General features: G+C 50.9%; 1 protein-coding gene across 14 annotated transcripts in view; it reads right to left on the bottom strand.

Moving 5' to 3' along the window:
• The window catches only part of IKZF1 (IKAROS family zinc finger 1), a 96,307-nt gene that overhangs the window by 33,508 nt on the left and 39,677 nt on the right, over positions 1-23,122 (bottom strand). For 8 of the 14 annotated variants that reach the window (XM_070471942.1, XM_070471954.1, XM_070471968.1 and 5 more), the window contains exon 4: positions 811-870. The exons of the other annotated variants lie outside the window; for them this stretch is intronic. In XM_070471942.1, the coding sequence (XP_070328043.1) occupies positions 811-870 (60 nt within the window). The remainder of the gene's footprint in view (positions 1-810; positions 871-23,122) is intronic. 14 annotated transcript variants of the gene reach the window in all.

Raw genomic sequence — 23,122 nt, 5'->3', positions numbered from 1 at the left:
AGAACATTTACTAATATAGGCTCTGAAGACTACATCCTAAGGGGGCAACCAACTTGCATCACTTTTAGTATTCAACTCTCTGGACATTTTAAAAAAGCCCTTTCCACTTCTTAAAATACTCCTTCAAGGATGTCGCCCAAATATATTTATCATTCATCATCTCTCAATACCTAAAAAAGAAAAATGAAATTAACATCTGCACTGGGTTTGACAGCTCAGATCAGGAACGTCCCGCACACAGAAGCACTCCGTGTGTCTGCTCAGGAAGTAAGGACCACGAACTAACGGCCTTGATGCCCTGCGACTTTCCTCCTCTCAGTTCTGAAATTAACACTTCCGAGCTACAGGAGAGTATGCATCCTTCTTTGTCCTACAAAATTGTACAAGGTATCTTGAAAGTATGTTGGGTTATTTAACGGTGACAGAAAGTCTGGGCAGTATCATTATACTCAACCAAAAAGGAGATACTGGTTAACATTCATAACGAAACTATTTAACAGCATTAGTAGATTAATAATTCCGTTAATACTATTATTACTTCTACCCTTACTGTTACTGCACTGCCACCATGAAAGGCACGCTCCACAGTGCATCCAACAGTCTATGATAAAACCAGGCTCACACATCTAAGTGTTTAAGTGATGTTCTCGGGGGCAGATGTTTAATCAACAGCATGACTGATACTTATCTCGATGTTTCAAGTATGGAGGAAGGTGATGAAAAATCATGCATTCACAGTATTCACACTATGGGAACTGAATATGAAATGAACATGCATTATCGTTTTCTAGAAGCAAAGGGTATACTTACGAGAGAAAGAATTGGGAATTATTGCATGGAAATCCCTAAAGCCGTCAGCCCCATAAGCCACTGCAACAAAGAAGGCAAAAAGAAAGCTGGGCTGAAATACCATCCAAGAGACAGAATAAGAATTTAAAAGAAACCATTGTTTGTTTGTTTTTCTTTTTTAAAGGAAAGTAATATTACTCTAAGCCATTATTTAGCTACCAGTCTGGCACTGCTGGCCTTCAAACAAAGGGCTGAAATAGCAACACGGTGCTTACTTCCAAACAAGACCCCACTTCTCAGAGGTCTGAGCTCATGGCACTAAATCACACAGATGCTGTAGAGTAACCTCTGGTGTCTGAGCATCTTAAGCACTGCTTCTGGAACATTCTAGAATGGTGAGAAACCCTTCAGCGGAGTTGATACAGACAGGTCCAAGATCTGCGCATCATAGCTGAGCTTCCCCTGGGAAAGTGCTTATCTTCACAGAAGCAGTGTGACTCTTAACGGGCTGACTGCATTGCAAATGTTCTTCCTTCAGCTTTTTCTTAGAAAGTCCTCACAGAAAATTAGAAAATGTTCACGCAACACACTGGGTGGGGAAAAATTTGTGTTTTCCCCTACCTCAAAGTGAACTACCAATTTCTGTGGGTATTTCTTATCAGCTGCCCTCATAAAGACTAGCACCACCTCAAATTGCCAAGTTTTTTTTTTTTTCTGTTTTATAGGTTAGCACTTTCCAGCGTGTGCCTATGTCTTGAAACTTAACAGACACTGCACATCACACACACACACACACACACACACACACACACACACACACGAGTTTTGTCCACTGAACTGACACCCCATGGCAGTCTGAGTTACATCCACAGAGTAGCTGCTAAATTAAACATGTTGCTGAGCTACTGAATAGCAGGATTTCCTGCAGGAAACAGACCTACTGCTACTGAACTTGGCTTAAACCATTGTTTTCCAAATTTATGTGCCCATAGGCCCTCTGCTCTTCCCCATGAAAATTTTAGTAAAATATTGGGAGAACGGGAAAGAGTGTCGGGGACACCTCCAAAGCTATTCCTTGAAGCTGCTACCTGCATCATTTCTTAGTAAACTCTCAGCCTTCCTGTCTTCCTCCTGCTCCTCGGATGCTCCTTCCTTCTGATCATCTGACTCTAACAGTCAGCGCTGTGCTCGCATCCCCCGCCCAGCAGGGCTGTCATCAGCGGGTCCGCCTGGTCCCCTGGTGCGCCACAGCCAGCCGACAGCCAACCAGGGGACACTGATTTCACGGTGCCCTTTGCAATTCTGTCATCTTCACTGAGCTCCAGCTGTTTGAATCGACTTCTGAAACCCCGAGCCCTCCACGTCACAGGGTGCTACCGTCTCAGATGAGGGAGAAAGGGCCAAGATGTTTTGAAAGGTCAGTATTACCTTTTAAAATCAGGGACATCGGAATACATGACATAATATAAAATTTTCCGATTAAATGACATCACTGCCTCGGTTCTCTGAGTATGACTGAGACTGCTGACAGGGCTTGAGCATGGCTTGATCTGAAAGTCAACCTCCTGGGACCCCTTTAGCCAGAGGCCATGGATGGCAATGAGGAGGGAAGGTGAAGGTGGAGGATGAATGGAGTGGGTGAGTGAAGTAGCTACAGGGCTGAGAGATGAACAGCGTTCACCTAGAAGCTGCCTCCCCAGGAGATGTACGCTCGCACAGGTGCGGGGTGATCAGAGCAGGCCTTGGAACACCGAATCCCATCAGCACACCTTACTGGATATAAGTGACATAATATAAGTGATGTAAGTACAGCACACCACCAGACACCGAATGTTAACCATTCATCAAGAGCATCAGTTCTCTGAGTGTCCTCTGTGGCTATAGCATTGTGCTTTCCCCAAGGAAAGCAGAAATTCACTCTTGCTCGGGCACCACCTATGTTCCTGCAAGTACCAACTTCTAACTTCAGAAAAAGGAACGCTCCTCTCTTCCTGCGGGGAACAAGCACACAGTCGGGACGCGTGAACACTCTCCTGTCCTGCTCGGTCCCATCTCATCCCATTCTACCATGATCAGCCCAGGACCTCGGGGAAGGCAGGCACCAGGAACTCCGTAAACAACAGGGACTTATTTATAAGCTCTTTTCCACAAACTGCCTTTAGTCCCCACATGGTCCTACAAGGCAGGAACCATCACTAAGGCACCAGGGAGGGGCTGGGGCTTCCAGGAAGCCCTGGAGTTTGTCCTCCTGGTGGTGAGCGGGGGACCAGGTGAATCTGAGACCATATGTAATTAACACAGAAACTCAATACTCCAAATACACAGCGCCTGCAGCATGGGGCTTTGGGAGCTGCGCTTTCTCCATTACGAAGCTGGAGAGCCTAAAAGTTACTGCTCTTGCACACAAGCACACGCTGAGATGTGCACACACACTCACCAGGCATGGGAGTTACAGAGCGTTTACCGACAGAACTCCTTACACAGTTAGCACACACACCCCACTGAAGGTAAAACAGGCAACTAGTGAGGACATATGTGCAGCACAAGGAGATCTACCCAATGCCCTGCAATGACCTATATGGGAAAGGAACCTAAAAAGGAGTGGGTATATGTACATGTATAACGGGATCACTTGGCCGTGCACCTGAAGCAGAGCATTGGAAAGCAACTATACTCCAATATAAAATTTAAAAAGTGAAACAGATAAGCAACCAGCATATATTGAGTAGCACATGGCATTATTTTGTAACAAGGTTTAAGGGAGTATAATTTGTAAAAACACTGAATCACTAGGCTGTACACCTGAAACTAATATAATTCTGTAAATCAACTGGATTTCACTTAAAAATAATAAAGAATAAATATGTTTATTAAAATAAAGACTCCCCCACATCACAAAACGACTACGAACAAGTGGTCTGGAAAGTGAGACTCCCACCCCAGTGCGGCCTTCTCTAGGGCCACCGGTCCCCACGCCCGCGGGCAGTCAGCGTGCACAGTGGGCGCCGAGGTGCAGACGCTCTCACCTCCCTGGGTCACCGACCCCAGTGCCCTACGCGCCCACGGTGTCCCCGTGTCCGGTGAATGTGACATCAGCCACACCCCCATTCTCCCTGGGCACTTGGGGGGCTGTGTTACAGGTGCAGAGCTGATGTGCTTCTGCTCACAGTCCTGGCTGGTCCTGAAGCTTCACCAGGGAGCAGGAGTGATGTCTCGACTGACTCCCAGCCTCTTCATTTCTTTTGTAAATTCCACCCCAAATTTCAGGCTATTGCTTCATAAAAGGGTGCAGACAGAAGCAGATTTAGTGAACCTTGTTAAGTTTCCTAAATTTCACAGGATCCATTCTTGTCGCCAAGAGCAAATTGAGCTGACTTAGTACGAATTTTTATTCCCTGAGTTGCTATGAACATTTCTGTATAAAATGCTGGGAATGCTTCAGATTCTGAACCCTATTCAGATTGCACATTGGTGAGCATTCTGAGAAAAAAGGTGAAAGGCCCAGAAACCACACTCTTCAGGTCCCTTTATTTGTGCAAATTATCAAGAATATAATTCTACACTTCTCACACTGCTGGTACCTTTGGGAGAGATGAAGATGTACTTGAGATTTTCAAAGCAGGAGAGAAGAAGTCTGTCCCCTCTCAAGTCAAAGAAAGATGGATGATTTTAGTGTAAATACATTCAGATTTGCATTTAGGAGAATTAAAAACGTGCTGTCACATGACTTTTATACATATTCTTCAAATCATATTAAGCCTGTTGGTCACGATCAGTCTCAGTAACTCGTGTAAGTATGGTTTGCAGTGACTTCTGCGATGCCTGCAGATCTCACATTTCAGAGAGGGGCATCCTTGCCCTGTCACGCCCCTTGTGAGAGGGTCCCCGCATGGCCCAGTGGGCAAAGGAGAGGACCAGGGACTGTCAGAGCCGAAACTCCAAGACCACATTCCTGCAGGAGAACTAGTTACATTCTGCAGAAGTACCAGACCCAGACTCTCTTGAGACTCCCCCACACCAGATGTTTCTGGGGTGGACCTTTGTGCTCAGACCACCCTCTACATGAGGGAGCACCTTGTCCTGCCAGGGGAGATAATTCTGACACTCCTGACCGTTCATGCCGAGAAAGGGGTGTCCTTCCAGACTGACGGAAGAGGAAGCTATAGTCTGACCCTGCACATGGAGCGCATGAGCGCTGGCTCACATCTCAGCTGAGTGACCCCTAAGAGGCTCCTCCTGCAATACCCCCTTCCCACTGCAGACCCTCCCGCAGACCCCAGGGCCCCAGTGTCCACTCAGCCCTGTGTCCTGGGTGGACACAGGAAGCAACGATGTGCCAGCTCCTGCTGATGGTGGGGTTCTCCCGGGCTCCAGCCCTGCCTGGCTGCCCTTCCGTCCCTTCATGCTGCAGACAAGCAGATAGAATCCAAACTCCAGGTCTTCCTCCACACTCCACTCTCCGCCTCCCATCCCACGTGCCTGTGGTCCTCTCTCTGATCTCATGGCCGCACCCCCATTCCTGGCCTTCGATTGCCGATTTCTCTCTGAGTTGTTTCCTTTTGACCTTTTCCAGTCACATTGCATCCGGCACATGCGTGAAGCTTCTGCCTGTATGGTGGGGCTGTCTCTACTTGCTTCACATCCTGCCAGGGCTTCCTACCCACTACCAAGCACCGGCTCCCCTCTCAAACCATCTGACCCCTGGGACTGAGACCCTCATCCTCAAGGCTGACTTTGTCAGGGCACCTACTTCTAAGGTCTCCGCTAGTCTGTAACTATTATAATGAGGGCTTCCCAGGAGGAGCTAGTGGTAAACAACCCACCTGCCGATGCAGGAGACGTAAGAGACACAGGCTCAATCCCTGGGTTGGGAAGATCCCCCAGAGGAAGGGCTGGCAACCCACTCCAGTATTCTCACCTGGAGTATCCCATGGACAGAGGAGCCCGTGGGCTACAGGCTATAGGCTGGCAAAGAGTCAGACATGACTAAGTGACTTAGCACGCACTGTTATAATAAGACAAAACCCTGGGTCCTGTCAAATCCTGATCAGCAACAACAATGACCCTCCAGCTGGTAACACTATTCAGACAGCCAAATGCAAGAGGACACAAAACGCCATCCTCACCTCTTGGGAAACGCCTTGCAGCTGGTGTGAACTGTCCCTGTCCCCGCAGATCTGTGTCCTGTGCAGATGTCAAGGAATCTTCCCCCAAGCCTCGTCCCCCGAACTGCTCAGCTAGCAAAGACTGCCCACCCACAGCAGGGCCCCTCTGCATTCCCATCCTTGTGACACCCACTCGGAACCCACCCTCTCTCTCAGCTAACCCTTGCCAACTCCACTCCAGAGCCCTTAGGATGCATGCCTAGTTCTGGAACCTGGTGTGTCCGGAGCTCAATCCTGTGCTCAGATAAAGGGCCACAGGCCCTATGCTTCCTTCTCTGCATTTCCTCTCCTCCTGCACAAGACCTGGAACGTGAGGGGCTCACCATAGGGGCCTTGAATCAAACTCTACTACTCCTTTTGGACACAACCATCCGACTTGAACACTTTCAGAAACCCACATATATTCCAGGAGAAGCTGGAAGACAGAAGGCACGGTGCTTCTCACGTCTGAGTGCGACTCCCAAGCAGCGGGGTGTGTTTAGATCCAGTGAGTCATGGGGAAAGTGCTGGACTTGGCTTAAGCTTGGAGCGCTGAGCACACGGGCTCAGGCTTTCTGTTGGAATGAGTCCTCCCACTGCTCCTACCTGCGTCCCGGGACGCCACACCCCAGACGTCCCTGAATCCGGAGCCTCGCTAACTTCTAGGAAGGATGGGGCGGCTGTGAGAGAGCCGGGTGCAAGGGCCACAGGGCCGGCCACTCGGCTTTGCCTCCACAGTGCTGTGGGCTCAGTGAGGCGCCAGCTGCCCTGAGCCCCAGTGCCTCATCCAGCGAATGGGCACCACCGCGTCCGTCTGTCAGGCCTCTCTCTCAGCCAGCCTCCCCTCGGCGGGAAGGCGCGGGCAGATAACCACGGCTAACACACCACCTATCTTCTCCTCAGCAAGGGCTTCAGGCCGAAGGGATCAGCCACAGCCGACAAGCAGCCACCAAGTTTTTCATCCAGGAAAACAACAGGGCTGGGCTTTGTAAGACCATGTGGTTCGGAGGACAGCTGCCCTCGGTGCCTGGAAACCCAAGTCTTCACAGGCTTCCCTTCCACCCCCAAACTCCGGCAGACCTTCACCGCCACTTGGGACTGGGGTCAGGGTGACCTTTTAAGGCCATCGCTCGCCCTGACAGGGTTTCCAGTTGACACCAGGTAACGGAACAACAGTGGTTGTGTCAAGTGAAAAGGGACAAAATGGCCAGAGTGAACTTTGCCTTCCTTCCCATAACAACTAACCAATGAGCTGAGGGTCTGATGGGGATAAACCAATTCCTGATCTTCTCTCCCTGCAGCACAGCTGGGGACCAGCCCATTTTTGCTCATATTTTATTAGTACAGTTGAATTGTCCACAGTGAACGAAACAGCATGGAAAAGCTCTGATTGACCAACCTAAAATTTAGAAAGGGAAACCAGACTAGGCAAAGATTCTGCTTCTAAAGAGTACACCTGAGCCAAGAGGTTCGAAGCTGAGGATTCTGTGCACGGGACTGCCTCTGAAGCCGTTGCTCCAGTGTCCTTAACTCACCTTCTTAGAGTTCACCACCACTCAGGGTGAATGGGTTAAACGATAGATTTAGGGATATTTTCAGAATGTAGTTTTTTTTTTACTGGAAGTTACCTTTTCATTGGTAAGTATGTGCATGTGTAGTTGCTGAGTCATGTCTGACTCTCTGAGACCCCATGGACTGCCTCCACAGACTGTAGCCCGCCAGGCTCCTCTGTCCACGGAATTGTCCAGGCAAGAATACTGGAGTGGGTTGCCATTTCCTTCTCCAGGGGATATTCCCCATCCAGGGATCGAACCTGGGTCTCCTGAGTCTCCTGAATTGCCGGCAGATTCTTTACCACTGAGCCACCTGGGAAGCCCCATTGGTAAAAATAGTATTTGCCTATTCAAAGACTGCAAGTATACATAAATACCACGATGAAATTTCTAAAATTTACCTCCAACTCTTTGCATCTAAAGAAAACCATGAAAAAGAGAAAATAGGAACATAATAATAATAATGATAAACAGAGTGAGAGAGTTTAGCTCAAGCTTTAAAAAGACAGAAGGAAATGGACATTTTCAGGCAATAAATAAGGACTGAAGAAAGTTCAGACAACTGGGGAAGCCCTGAGAAGCCCTAAAAGTCTCAGCACGGACTGGTGGGGGGAGGGTGAGATAGCGTGAGGGCCTGGGTGTATGTGAGACCTTGACTTTTATTTTGTCTCTCCATCCCAAATCTAGTTCCAGTGAAGGGAGTTTACACTGGATCAGACAGGCCGAAACAGTCAGAGATGGAAACTCTGCTCAGGCTGCATGCGGGGCTGGGGGTGGTGTTGACGGGCGGGCCGGCACAGGTGCAGGGGGCCAGCTTTCAGCATCGAGGCCCCGTGAAGACAGAGGGTGAGCAGGCCGTGGGTGCGGGGTCCCTGGGCACCCGGGCGGGAGGGGCGGGCACGGGCAGCTCGCTGCTGCCCAGGCATCCACACAGGTGCTTTAGCCGATGTGACTCTAAGGGTGCTTCAGACGTGGTTCCCCCAGCGCTCGTTCCTACTGAAACAGCAGGCTGAATGCCACTGCCGGGGGAATGGGGTGCTGAGGGCTAGGAGGGTCCTGACCGTCAGCTGTGCCTGGCCTCTGAGGCTGAGTCGCCGTATGCATCTTTGCCACGTGGAGGAGGCACAGGACAGGCTGCTCCCCCACAGAGGGCAGAGGGCCGAGGGGGGGCTCCTGGGGGCCCTGCAGATGCTCCAGGCCATTCCCTCTGGCTCCCCAGCTGGCACCGTGTCAAGCCCTGCAGATCCCAGGAGCCCGGGCCCCACCTCGGGGCGGCCTGAGATAAAGTAATCTCCTCCGGGACACATGAGGGCGGGGTCCTGGCTGTCCCTCCCTTCCAGAAGCTCGGAGGGGTCCCCGCAGGAATTCCAGGCAAGAGGTGACTCAGCAGGGCAGGCGGGGTCTGGAAGGACGGTCCGCCTGCTGGCCCGCTGTCCTGAGCCCGCGGCCGCAGTAGCGCACCGTCCATCTCAAGGGTGCGGGTCTGTAAGCAGAGGCTGCTTGGGGCGCGGTCCAGGGGCTGAGACCTTGGGCGACACTCCTACGCAGAAGCCCGGGGAGGAGGCGAGCCTTCACGCTGCTTTTCCCACTGCTTCCTGTTCTCCACCCCAGCGCGCTGGCAGCGGAGGCCAGGATGGGAGAGGGCCACACGCAGGGGGGTGGGTGCGCCCGGTCAGGGTGCCAGGGCGCGCACGTGTGTGCGCACGTGTGTGTGCACGTGTGTGTGCACGTGTGTGCGCACGTGTGTGTGCACGTGTGTGCGCGTGTCAATGGCAAAGACCACTCTTCCTGCCCACATACTTACAAAGTCAGCGTAGAAAAACAGTCTCAGAGGCGGAGGGCCCATTTGCAACAGTGACTGTTACAGTGAAGGACAGAGTCCCCGGGGCCCTGAGCACAGACGCGTCCCACCCCCGCCCCCCAGCCCCATGAGCAGATGACACCGCACCATCAGAGACGTCTCCACCACCCAGAAGTCACAGCGAGGCTCCTGCTCCCTCCATTTCTCAGCTGGGAGCTATCCTGGAGGGGTTCCTGGCTGAGGAACCCTACAATCTTGACAGTAAACTCACACACAGAGGAGAACCAGGCCAGAGACACGACTCCTGCAAGCTCTTCCGTGTCCAGGGTGGACTCACGGCGCACCGTGGTGAAAGAAGCCCGAACACTCTGCGGGCCACAGTTCTCCTAGCGAACTCTGAGACTTTCCCGTTTTCCCTCTCCCTCTCATCCCTCTCCCCCTTCCAGCACCTTGCCCAACAGACACGAGGCCAGTAACCCCACCCTGGCAATGAGGCTCTGGGCTGTGATCCCGCGCTCTGATCCATGCAGGTGCTGGGGGAAGCTCCGCCTCAGGGAGGCTCCAGAGCTGAGAGGGTCCCCTCGGACGGGACACCAGCGTACTCGGCCGGGCCAGGGGTCCAGATCCTCGGTGGGGGAGCTGAGGGCCTGGCAGTCACAGGGCATGGAGGACCCATCCCCTGCCAAGAGACCACTCACAGCCCAGCTTCCTGGCACTTGAGCCCACATCTCACATGTCGCGGGAAGAACCTGAAGCCTCACATTTTTCCTAGTAGGTTTCAGCTGTTTCTTAGGACTAGGGTCTCTCAAAAAGTCCTGTCCTTCCCTCGGGCAATGTTTCTTTGAAATAAGGAAGGTTTCTCCTTCCCCCTTTGCCTGCCCCTCCTAGCTTTATGATTCAACACCGTTTACTGAGAACCGTGTGAAAAGGACCAGGTCACACGTTCCTCCCGTGTAAAATCCAAGGGGGCCCAGGCGCACCGCCCAGAGTCCCCTCTGCTCTGGGCCTGTCACTAGGGACAGCGACCACGTGAGGTACTTTCTGGGCTCCCATTTCTCTCCTTCTTGAAGCAGTCCGGTGAGGAAAGCACGCAAGGAAACCGCCCCCTCAGTTTCTCCGCTGGGAACCATCCTGGACAGATTCCTGCGTGAGGAACCCTACAAACCCACTTCACAAACTGAGAAAGAAGACTCAGACAGTCCCCCTGCCTTGCCCAGGGCCACCGGCGGGGATGCGGGCGAGGTGGGGACGGAGCCTGGTTCTTCCCACCCCACGCCTGCTTCTGGCAGCTCACCTGACTCAGCCCGTGCCCGCATGATGGCAAAAGGGAGTGAACTCTGCCTGAAATCGGGGTTCACTGGACAGGGAAACTGCACACCGCCTTCCCTGAGGTCCCCAGGGCTGCGCCAGCCTCTGCACACTCTCCGGGGCCAGCAGGGAAGGAGTCTATGAAGGGGGTCCTTGGAAGAGACATGGCAGCTAGCACTTGGGGATGGTTTATGCTCAGGCCATGCAGAGCGTGGGTACAGAGCCCTGAGCGGGGAATAGGGTCTCTGAGGCAGGAGGGTTCAGTCTAAGAGGGGCAAGAGGAGGGAGCCCCCCGCTGCAGACGATCCAGCACCGGGCAATCCTCCTGCTTGGAGCTGGGTGAGTGACACAGGGCCTGGCCGCCTCAGAGGATCATGTTCAAAACGCGAAGCAGAAGGAAAGGCATTCCCAGAGGACATGCAGGGCTGGGGTCCTCCAGACAGTGGGGGATGGGGAGATGAGGTTCTGGAGGCTTCTGGAAGCTGAGATGAGGCTCCCAAGCCAGAGGGAGCCACCGAGGTCCCTGCTCAGGAGGCCACGGCGTGGGGGGAGCCTGGGTAGGTGTGAGAATGAGGGGCTGCAGCCGCGGGCTGGGCAGACAGGATGCTGAGGAGACAAAAAGCCTACAGACAGACAGACAGGGAAGCTGGGATTCAGCGGTGGCCCGGGGCAAGGAGGGGGTGACTCAGAAAGGCGTTTCTGAGGTGCCTCAGGCTCCCCAGGCAAAAACGGTGGCCAACGGCTTCCACGGCCTCAGCTAATGGGAAACGTGGGGCTTTAGGGGAAAAGCATCCCAGCGTCGCCAGGACTTCTGCATTCTGCCAGCTCCCCTCTCCCGCCTCATCCCGAAGCCGCCGGGACGCGGGCCCCGCCGAGCAGGATTGTGACACTGCAGCTCGTGTGTCATATTGTAACTGTTTCCACATCCTCCTGGCTGTGTTGTACAAGCCCGAGAAGAGGAACAAGGGCGAATAATGAAATATAGGAATGCAGGAAAAGAGGAAGCCGGGGACAGCAGCTCAACCGAAAAGCAGAGAGTTATGGAGAAGTGACAGAAAGGGAAGCAGGGCAGGAATTGCACGGGGGGGCGGCCGAGGGGAGCGCGCGCACACCCAGACACACACACACAGACACGCTTACATATACCCCGTACACACACAGATACACGCTTACATACCCCATACACACACAGACACACACACGCTTACATACCCCATACACACACAGACACACACACACACACGCTGACATACCCCATACACACACAGACACACACACACAGACACGCTTACATATACACCATACACACACAGATACACACACACATGCTTACATACCCCATACACACACAGACACACACACAGACACACTTACATATACCATACACACAGACACACACCCGCTTACATACCCCATCACACACAGATACACACACACACACTTACATACCCCATACACACACACACGCTTACATACCCCATACACACACAGACACACACACAGACACACTTACATACCCCATCACACACACACACACACACACACTTACATACCCCACACACACACAGACACACACACACACGCTTACATATACCCCATCACACACACAGATACACGCTTACATACCCCATACACACACAGACACACACACAGACACACACACACGCTGACATACCCCATACACACGCTTACATACCCCATACACACACACACAGACACACTTACATACCCCGTACACACACAGATACACACACACATGCTTACATACCCCATACACACACAGACACACACAGACACGCTTACATACCCCATACACACACATACACACACAGAGACACACTTACATATACCCCGTACACACCCAGACACACACACAGACACGCTGACATACCCCATACACACACAGACACACACACACACGCTTACATACCCCATACACACACAGACACACACACACACGCTTACATACCCCATACACACCCAGACACACACAGACACACTTACATATACCATACACACCCAGACACACACACACAGACACGCTTACATATACCCCATCACACACAGACACACACACAGACACACTGACATACCCCATCACACACACATACACACACACAGACACACTTACATACCCCATACACACACAGACACACACAGACACACACAGACACACTTACATATACCCCATACACACACAGACACGCTTACATACCCCATACACACACACAGACACACACACAGACACGCTGACATACCCCATACACATACAGACATGCTTACATACCTCATACACACACAGACACACACAGACACACTTACATATCCCGTACACACACAGACACACACACACAGACACACTTACATACCCCATACACACACAGACACACGCTTACATACCCCATACACACCCAGACACACACGCACACACGCTTACATACCCCATACACACCCAGACACACACACACACACACGCTTACATACCCCATACACACAGATATGCACACACACACACGCTTACATACCCCATACACACCCAGACACACATAGACACCTCTCACACACACACGCTTACATGCCCCATACACACACACACACAAACATGCTTACATACCCCATACACAGAGACACACACACACACACGCTTACATACCCCATCACACACACAGACACACACACATGCTTACATACCCCATACATACACAGACACACACACACACGCTTACGTACCCCATACACACACATATATACACACACTCACACGCTTACATACCCCAGACACACAGACACACACACACACATGCTTATACACCCCCCCACACACACACTTACATAGCCCATACACACACATACACACACATACACATGCTTACATACCCCATACACACACAGATACACATATACACCTCTCACACACACACGCTTACATACCCCATACACACACATACACACACATACACATGCTTACATACCCCATACACACAGAGAAACACAGACACATGCTGACATACCCCATACATGCACCGACACACACACACACACTTACATACCTCATACACACACAGACACACACACACGCTTACATACCCCATACACACACAGACACAAACTCACACACACACACGCTTACATACCCCATACACACCCAGACACAAACTCACACACAGTGACATACCCCATACACACACAGACACACACTCACACACACGCTTACATACCCATACACACATAGACACACACTCACATGCTTACGTACCCCATACACACACATATATACACACACTCACACGCTTACATACCCCATACACACAGACACACACACACACATGCTTACAAAGCCCATACACACACAGACACACACTCACACATGCTTACATACCCCGTACACACACACACACTCACATGCTTACATACCCCATACACACACATATACACACACACACTCACACGCTTACATACTCCATACACACACACAGATATACACTCACATACACATAGGTGCACACATATACACACACTAACACACACAGACACACACACACACACACACATGCTCACACACTTCACTGCATTTCAGTCTAACTTCTAGGACAGGACAGTCTCCTAGTTCTAAGTCCTGGTGGGAAGAGACCCATCTGTCCTGTGCCCAGTGTTTTGGGGGATGTGGTCCAGGGTACCTGTGCGTCTGCCCTAGATTGTTCTAGAGTCAGAAACTCCCACTCTTTCTAGGGGGACAGTCTTTTTTCTCTTGTATTTAAAAAGCAGGAGTAAAACATGGTCACGCTGCCTTGCATCATCACACACATAATTTTAGAGTTGAGACCAAAACAGTGGACCAAAGGAACAGAAAGCACAAGATATGTAGGCAGCTCCCCTCTGGGACCTCCAAATAGCATTTAAGACATGAGAACAGGCTGAGAGAGAAAAGCATGAAATCTAGGGAAAGCTGAGAAAGAAACGGAATGAACCCGTTTGCGGCATCTTCTGTGCATGGAGATAACCAGCGGATGAGCCCTGCACCAGGCATTCCCACCGGAGGAGCCTGGAGGCTGCTTATCTAGTGTTTCCAACATGTGTGGCTCAAGGGTGGAGGTGGGGAGCCCTGTCTGCCAGTCTCTGAGGTCTCTGAATTCAGATGGAAAGTTCCCTTCCAGGCACAGGTTTTAAAATGAATGCATGGTCTTTCATCTTCCTTATTTTCCAAGAACTATGATTGCTCTTCCAGAAAACTATTGGTTATCTCTTGAGACTACGTTTGAGGAGCATCTTCCCAGTTATTCTTCACAACCCTGCAGGCTGATAACCACGAATCTAAAACCAGAGAGGCCATGGCCCAAGGACATGGTGGCTAGTTAACCTGCGGGCATCACCTCACTCCTGCACATGCCCCCCCTGGGTGCAGGCGGCAGAATCGGCAGGGGGCTGCAGGCTCAGAGAGGGCCACCCTGTCTCCATCTCCACCAAAGACCCCAGGACTCCATCTCCAGGCCTCCTGGATGAACATTCTAGATGACTCTGTGCATCACCCATCGTTCCTACCCCCACATGATGCTTTCATGCTGACACTGGCCAAGCGTCCACCTCAAACCAAGACTCTGAGTGTTGGGCAAACTTACTCAACCAGCTCTCACCGAACACCCACTGAGCCAACTCTCTGAGCCACCCAGGATGCCACAGCCATCAGGGCCCACAGCCCATTGTCAAGGGCACTGTTGACATTTAAGTCCCTTCCAAGTCAAGGACAGCGGGCAGAAAGGCTAGAGGGCCACTAAAGGCGCAGGACTCCTGGATGTCTGAGTCCTTTTTCAACCCTGCGCTTTGGTGCTTTGGTTTCAGGTCTTAGAAACAGAAGGCTCCCCACCCCCATCCCCGCTGCAGGGCAGCCCTCGGTGCCAGCCTGGCACTCAGAGCACCCTGGAGATGCGGTGGTTGCCTGTGTACCGGTTGTCTCTTCTCCTTTTGCCCAGCCCCTTCCTCTGTGCCGCCTTCCCCAGGCTCATCTTTTAAATGAAATGAAATGCCTACTCGCAGCACTCACGCTGGGCGGCCCCAGAGGGAACCTGGGCTGGGAGAACCTCTGAGCTCTTCCAGGAGACGGGCTCTAACGCAGAAGCAGCTCATCTGCACACAGTCACCATGGGGGTATGAGTTCTGCATTACAGATAAACACGGGAAGAACCCACCAGCTCCCAGAGGGGAGGGGGTTTCCCGTTCCTTGGAGCCTCTTGTCATTAAGAGTTTTCATACAATTCTGCATCCTGGCTCTGGGACAGGCTGGGTCCCTGGGATGAATGGGTCTCCCTCCTTGTAACAGTGGCCCAAGGAGAAACAGGTAAAAGGCTTTTGGAGACTTTTCAACAAATGAAGAAATGCAGAGACTCGCTAAAGGCTACAGCCCTTGGGGTCACAAAGGGTCGGACACGACTGACTGAGCAGACACATGCCATAGATCACGCAGCCAGAGCTGCAGCCCCCAGGGTTCTGCAGCCCCTGCGGGCCAGAGGAAACTTGGTGTCCCACCAGAGGACTGGCTTCGAGGGTCAGTCACGGCATCTGGGGACATCAGAGAGCCCGAGCACTGTGGCCCGAGCAGGGAGGGGGCGGGGTGCCTTTCTCCCTCATAAGCATCAGTGCAAGCCCTGCAGGAATCCACCCTTGGGTCACAGGGCAAGGACAAAGCAAAGAGCAGCAGACGTCTGTGCAGCGGGTGGGTGACCGACATCAGCCCCCACCCCGGGGAAGGGCAGTGGTGGTCAAGGGTCTGCAGACAAGGACAGCACATTATGGACAGAGCTGTGATCAGCAGAGGTGAGGGGGCAGAAAGGCCAGTTCTTCTGCCGAGTGCCCTGGAAGTCTGGGAAGAGTGAAACTGCAAACTCCATGGGATGCGGGGAAGAGGACAGCCCAGGCACGTCCCACAGGGTGGCACTCCTGCCGGCCCCTCCATCTCCCCTCTGGACCCCGGCTCTCCAGCTCGACTCCTGTGAGGAGATTCTGCCACTGCGGCAAGAAAAGGGGATTCAGGGGCTTCCCGATGGCTCCGCAGATAAGCAATCCACCTGTAATGCTGGGGACACGGGGGATTTGGGTTCAAGCCCCGGATTGGGAAGAACCCCTGAAGAAGGAAATGGCAACCCACTCCAGTATTCTTGCCTGGAAAATTCCACAGACAGAGGAGCCTGGAGGGCCACAGTCCAAAGGGACGCAAAGGATCTGACACGACTGAGCGACTAAGCACAATAGCACGACAAATATTTTCAGACAACTAAGTATTCAAAAAGTCTAGTACTTTTTGATGGAAAAATATACACTACTTGGAATTCACAGAAAGTTTTACTCCCTGTAATGACAAAACATTCATATTTAGGTTGCCAATTATTCCCACATAGGTCATGGTTGAGAGCTAAGTAAAATAACATTTCTAATGAAAAAAATAAGAAAACACATCTGCCCCTGAGATAAAGAATTGTTATGAGCCGTTCATTTCGATTGGAGGCTTCTGGTTTAAGTGACTGAAAGAAGCGCAACAAAAACTGGAAGGACAGAAATAAGGATTAAAGAGACTGATTGGGCTTCCCTAGCGATCGAGCGGTTAGGAATCTGCGCTCCTGGTGCAGCAGGGAGCAGGTTCAGTCCCTGGCCGAGGAACTAAGATGCCTCACAGCACAGCCAAAAAAAAAGAAGAGAGAGAATGAAAAACATAAAAATATAAGCCTGGGGAACTCGGGAGCATCACTGTCACTAACTGACCTCATGCTAGTGACATGACCCTTACTCAGAAGCAAAGCTGTGTCCACACGACCCATGGCAGCCGGTCAGGAAGGAGAAAGAAAGTAAAACTGGCCTCTGAGACAACCAATGAAAGGGAAGCAAGAAACCTCTGAACTAAAATTCACCTGCTTACTCATGGGTGAGCCCCTCCACACTTGCCGGGGGCATCTGCCCTCTACTTGGTGGACTGTCGTGAACACGATTAAATGGTTCTTTCTTATCTTAACACTCAGCAGATTCAAAGTTGCAAATTAGAAAGTTGAGGAAGAGACTGAAAATACTATGCAAACAGATAAGAGAATCCATAGCCAGGGTCATTTAAGGAACCGTGAATGATAAGCTCCACACACACAATGACGGTTTCTGAAGCCACGTTCAAGACCCAAGGGTCGGATACGTACAAGTGAGTTTTCCGGCCACAAGACACAAGAAGAATACACATTTGTGGTCTGCACGGTACATCGCAGGTGTGGGAAATGTCTCCTGAGGGTAGGAATAAATGAATGATGAACACCCTGACAACACAAACCTCCCTGCTGGCAGGCTTCGCCAGGTGTGTGCATGCAATCCTCTGTCCATCATACTGGATCTAAGCATTTACAACAGTGAGCTGGACTGAAGATGAAAAGGTTAAAGCATTTTCAAGACATTCTTCAAAGGATCTTGGGGAGGGGGTGCAGTTAGCAGTTTCTAGAAAGATTCCTTATCCAGAAGGGTTTAAACACACTGAAAGTAAACTGGAGTAGGCTTGAGTAGTTTAGAACATGCTGAAGAAATATTCCCTCCCCAAATGTTGTGTGAATGCGATGCTGGCTGAGGCGGCCTGTGGCCGTGAACTGTGACTGTGAGGGTCAGACCCAGTGCCCAGTCCAACATCACAGGCACTGAGGGACCAGTTCACCGAATGATTAATGCCTGGTGGGGACGGTGAATTGGCCTCATGCCTCCATTTCTGTGCAAAGGTCTTGTATATCTGACAGCAACCACATACAAAGCGCAAACACCTGAGGTAAACGCATTTGGTGTCAGTTGCTTCCAGGGTCTTGCTGCCAGGAAAGCAGGTATGGAGGAAATACAGAACATTCTGAGATTAAAAACAGGAAATGGGTGAATTCGGTGCCCCTTCTGGGAAATGATGAAATAAAATGTGTTTCAACCTTAAGGTGTAATCATGCAAAACACAGTTTATCAAGGTTATTAAGACATACGCTATCTCATCATGATAAATGACTTTTTAAACTTAAAACAACTAATATAATGGTTAAGCCCACCCCTTCCCAGATCATAAAATCACAAGGTACTGGATGCCTGGGTATTTTCTTATTACTAGATAACAAAAAAAGAGAAAGTATCTAATGGACAACTGTGACATGATGAGTGTTTCAATGATCTCAAATCAGAACATATAAAGTTTATATTCACTGGGTTTGCTCAGAGGTGTAATCCACACATTGAATGAAATGACTAGAGTCACTGTGTGAAAACACCAGACCCTTCTGCTCAAAAGGCACAGCTCGAAGCTCAAAAGCGGCTCTTCAACAGTGAATGAGTGAACCAGAAGCCACTGCCCTCCGTTTGCTGATGGGACCGCCCACTGTGACCCCACTTTGAGCTGACCACTGGCAACTGGCAGAAAGGACAGAGTGACTCCAACGGCTCGGCTAGCCCCAAGACTTCTTTTCACAGATTGACACACGGCAGTTGTACAAATCACACTGCCAGTCTCCATCTGTGAGTAACCAATGCAAATGAGAGGAAATGAAAGAAGAGAAAATGACGGGAAATCGAACAGCATAAGTGTTTTTACACTTCAGTGACATACTTCCAATGGCCCAGGTCAGGGCGGTTATCTGTGCGTGGTGTGCACCCATGTCAGAGTCTGCTGGGGACACAAGCACTCAGAATCATCCTCCCGGTCATTCGTCTGCCTCCACATCCTGGGCGAGTCTCTCTCCACCTGCAGAATCACCTGGGCGCTGACTCGAGGTCGCAGGATGGACCACAGCCTGGGTTACGATGGGTTCCGAGACTTTACTCGGCTGCCCTGCTCAGCTCACTCAACTTCCAGATGGGCCCCGAGAGTAGACTGGTGTCCACACCAGGAAAACCCACAGAGGTGCAAACAGAGAAAGGAAGAGGTCTGTGCTGCTTCCTGAGAAACAGCGTGGCCACGACCACTGGGACTCCCCAGAGGGGCTTCCAGGTCCCAGAATTTCCCACCATGCCCTCTGGAGCCAAGGGCAGAAGTGCCAGGCACTTGGTATGGGGGGAGGGAGGAGGAGGGAGGAGCCGCCTTAAAACCTTGCAGTTGCCATGGCGATGGTGAGTCACACCCAGGCCAGCCCATCCACAGGGCCCACCCAGGGCCACCCCCTCCTCACTGCCACTGCGCCCACTAAGCTCTGCTCTGACACCTCCATCTGAGTTGGGGGTCATTTCTCATGAAATGACCTTGGGGGTTTTTCACATGGGTTCTCATCCCTAACTTTGGTATTCTCAAACCAACAGCTTTCTGGATGAATCTGTAAGAGATAAGATAAGCTGTCTGGTTTCCAAAGCCTTGACTCAAACTGCACTGTGGCGGGGGGGGGGCAGGGGGGTGGTCCCAAACTGCCCACAACTCCTTTCTCACAACTTTGAGAACATGACATAACAGAAGAATGAATGCCTTGAATCGATACGGTTTTAATTAGGGTGATCCAGGCTACGAGATCTCTTGGTGAAAGGCAATGGAATAAAAGATCCAAATCTGCAATCATTTGGGGACCAAGCTAAGCCAGTGACCCCACACCCACCCCAGCAGGCATCACCCACAACTGTGTCTGCCCAGGGAATACATTTCCGTACGCCTCCTCTGAGGTCAGACCAAGACCCCCCTTGGCCCACGCAGACAGCAAAGCCGCAGTGATGCTTCCTCAGCCCACGGATCTGTCCCCCACCTGATCCCCTCTCCCATCAAGCTCTTAAAATTCTATGCATTCTTGAAGGGACAGAGTATATGTCATGTTTTCTAAAAAGTCTACACTCTTCTCTTCAAAGTTGACCAATTCCTGGCCTGCTGTGGGGTTTTCTAGCTCCAGCAGCACCCTCCTGCAGGCTGTTTTGCCTTCCTCACCTTCTTCCCTCTGGGCTCTCTGAACACTGCACAATGGTGCCGGTTGGGGCACAGTGATCAGGACCACTTTCTCCCACCAGCTCAATCCCACTGAGAATCCAAGACAGTACTGTTTAATGTCATGCAGCTAATGTGTGTGTTCTGAATGGTGACAAATTTAAACATGCAGGCTTAAAAATGTAAAATTTAAAAAAATGGTCAAAGTCAAAAGAATGAAAAGATTTAAAATCAACAAACTTGGGTTCACATGGGTTGTCTGATTTGAAGATCAGTTAATTAACCTCATTAACTGTATGACCAACTACCTACCCGAGACGAGACCTCAAGTGCCAACCACCCTTCTAGGTGGTGCTGGGGACACTCTCATCTGTAACATTGCATGATGCCCGCCTGCCCACCTGTCTCCACGATGTGCACTCCATCTCTCTCCAACGACCGTGTGCCATCCAAGAGCAGGGTCTTGGCATCTGCAAGGCATGATTCTGGGGTGTTTTACGGAGTGAGTGGGTATGACATGCAAGGTAACAGTCCACTTACTGAGATTCTTTTGCACCATCTCAGGAAGTGCTTTCTTTACGTTTCTCTTGGTGTGCCTTCAGAGGAACTGCCTGCTTTGGTCACACGGACGTGGGTCTCTCTGAACCAACATGGAGGCCGGCCCCTTGCGCAGGAGGCCTCTTGCGCAGGAGCTGGTCCAGCTGGTCTGATCGCCGCCCACAGTTTCAGAGCCACCTCGTCCTAGTTCCGACCTTGGTGCCATAGTAATGAGGAAGCAGCCTCTCACTGAGGTGTTTGACCTCAAAGAATGTGCCAAAAATATCTGTTTCTCATGTACGTACCCCACTCCCCACCTTTTTATTTGAGGCGAGAACGTTTGCTAACAGTTTCTGAAATCACTCATCAGCCACCTGACTCTTCTTTTTCTGTTTCCTGTAGGAACACATGCTCTTTCCATGGACTCTGAAGAGTCAGGCCTGTCATTCCCAGTGGCAGCACCAGAAGACTTCAAAGAATGAAATTTTGGGACTTCCTTGGTGGTCTAGTGATCAGGGATCCACCTTCAATGCGGGGGACACAGGTTTGATCCCTGGTTGGGGAACTAAGATCCTACATGCTGCAGGGTAACTAAGCCCACATCAGGACTAGAAAGGCTTGTGTGCCACAGTGAAAGGTCCCGCATGACACAGTGGACATCCTGTGTGCTGCAACTAAGACTCAATGCAGCCAAACACATAAATAAAGTACAATATTAAAAGAAGAATTAAATTTTCCAGGCAGACTCAAAAAATGAGTGACTTTTCCTATTTGACAATTTGCAAGGTATCTGATGGGCATCAACAGATGGGTCCCTCTGAAAGGAATTCTCCAGGAAGTGCCTCTGGGACCTCACAAGGAAATCTTGGCATTTTCTTCATTCTTAAATGAAGGAATGGGTAGAATTTATCCTTTGATGACAGTAAAGCATCCCACCCTCCCTCCAGACTCCCCCTGTTTCTCTGACGTCTTAGAATGCGAGCCTTCCTGACCCAAAGAACCAGGAATCCGATCCCAGCAGCGATGCCGTGAGGACTACACAAACCATCACTGTAACAAGCGTTGCAAAGCAGCTCTTCCACCTGATTTCCCTTTCACTTAAAGGTTTCTGAGAAACCTTTCTGTCTATGGTACCACCTGCACGTGAGTGACTCACAGAATTACGGGACAGGACAGCAGACATTTCAACTGAGCTGCGGAAAATTCTGGATCAAAGGAATGGACCGATTTGTTGTGAGATGACATTTCCATTTACAGAAGTGAAACTCAGACCCAATGAAAGATCTGATAGACACAGCTGTTTGCAAGTCTAGCTTTACCTAGAATCAAATAGGATGGAGGGAGTGCGCCCATGGGAACAATGGCATATTTTTCTGCTTCTGCTTTGATGCATGGTGTGCCCTTTGCTCCTCTTAAGAAATTTGCAAATTCTGTCTTAAAAGCAAGACTTGGACCTTAGGCCTGGTTTGCTGACAAATGATCGATCATGAACTGCTCCCTTTTGTACCAGCCTGTCCTGACAGCAAGGCCAGTGGTGCTAAGGGAATCAGGGAACAGACACAGTGGAGTCCTTAGCAGCGCGTGCATGCTAATTTCATCTTTTAAAAAAAAAGCACTAGATTATCTGAGTTTTTTCTTTTTTAAAGGCTATGTTTTCAGCAGGCATCTCACAAAGTTGTGTGGAACCAGTGTGTTAAGGGAAACACCGTCTCTACCACTGTGCTTGCAGGAGGCACCCACAGTGCTTCCAGGACACTGGCAGGTTGCAGGGAAATGCACTGTGCCCAGCAGCATGTGAGACGCCAGACACCAAAGGCATGGATGCAGCAGGAGGGAGACAGTCTTCAGAACTGTTCTGGGAAACTGATGCTGAGTTCTGCCTTGGTCCTGAACCTGGGCCCCTGCTGACCCTACGGTGCATCCAGGAGGAGTCCATTCCAAAGCAAGGAAGACCTTAATCACATTGGCTCCCTGCTCTTAAGGACTGGAACATTAAAGTTCAAAAGCACGGAAGATATGTTTGATACCCACGCGTTTATAAACTAACAACGGAGAGTCCTATGTGGTTACAAAGGCTTTGTCACGCGGTCTCCCCATGCACTCCAAG

The sequence above is a fragment of the Odocoileus virginianus genome, chromosome 1 (genome assembly GCF_023699985.2).
Source record: "Odocoileus virginianus isolate 20LAN1187 ecotype Illinois chromosome 1, Ovbor_1.2, whole genome shotgun sequence".
Lineage (NCBI taxonomy): Eukaryota > Metazoa > Chordata > Mammalia > Artiodactyla > Cervidae > Odocoileus > Odocoileus virginianus.
The sequence above is the reverse complement of the archived record's forward strand: the minus strand, read 5'-3'. Positions and strand labels throughout refer to the sequence as shown.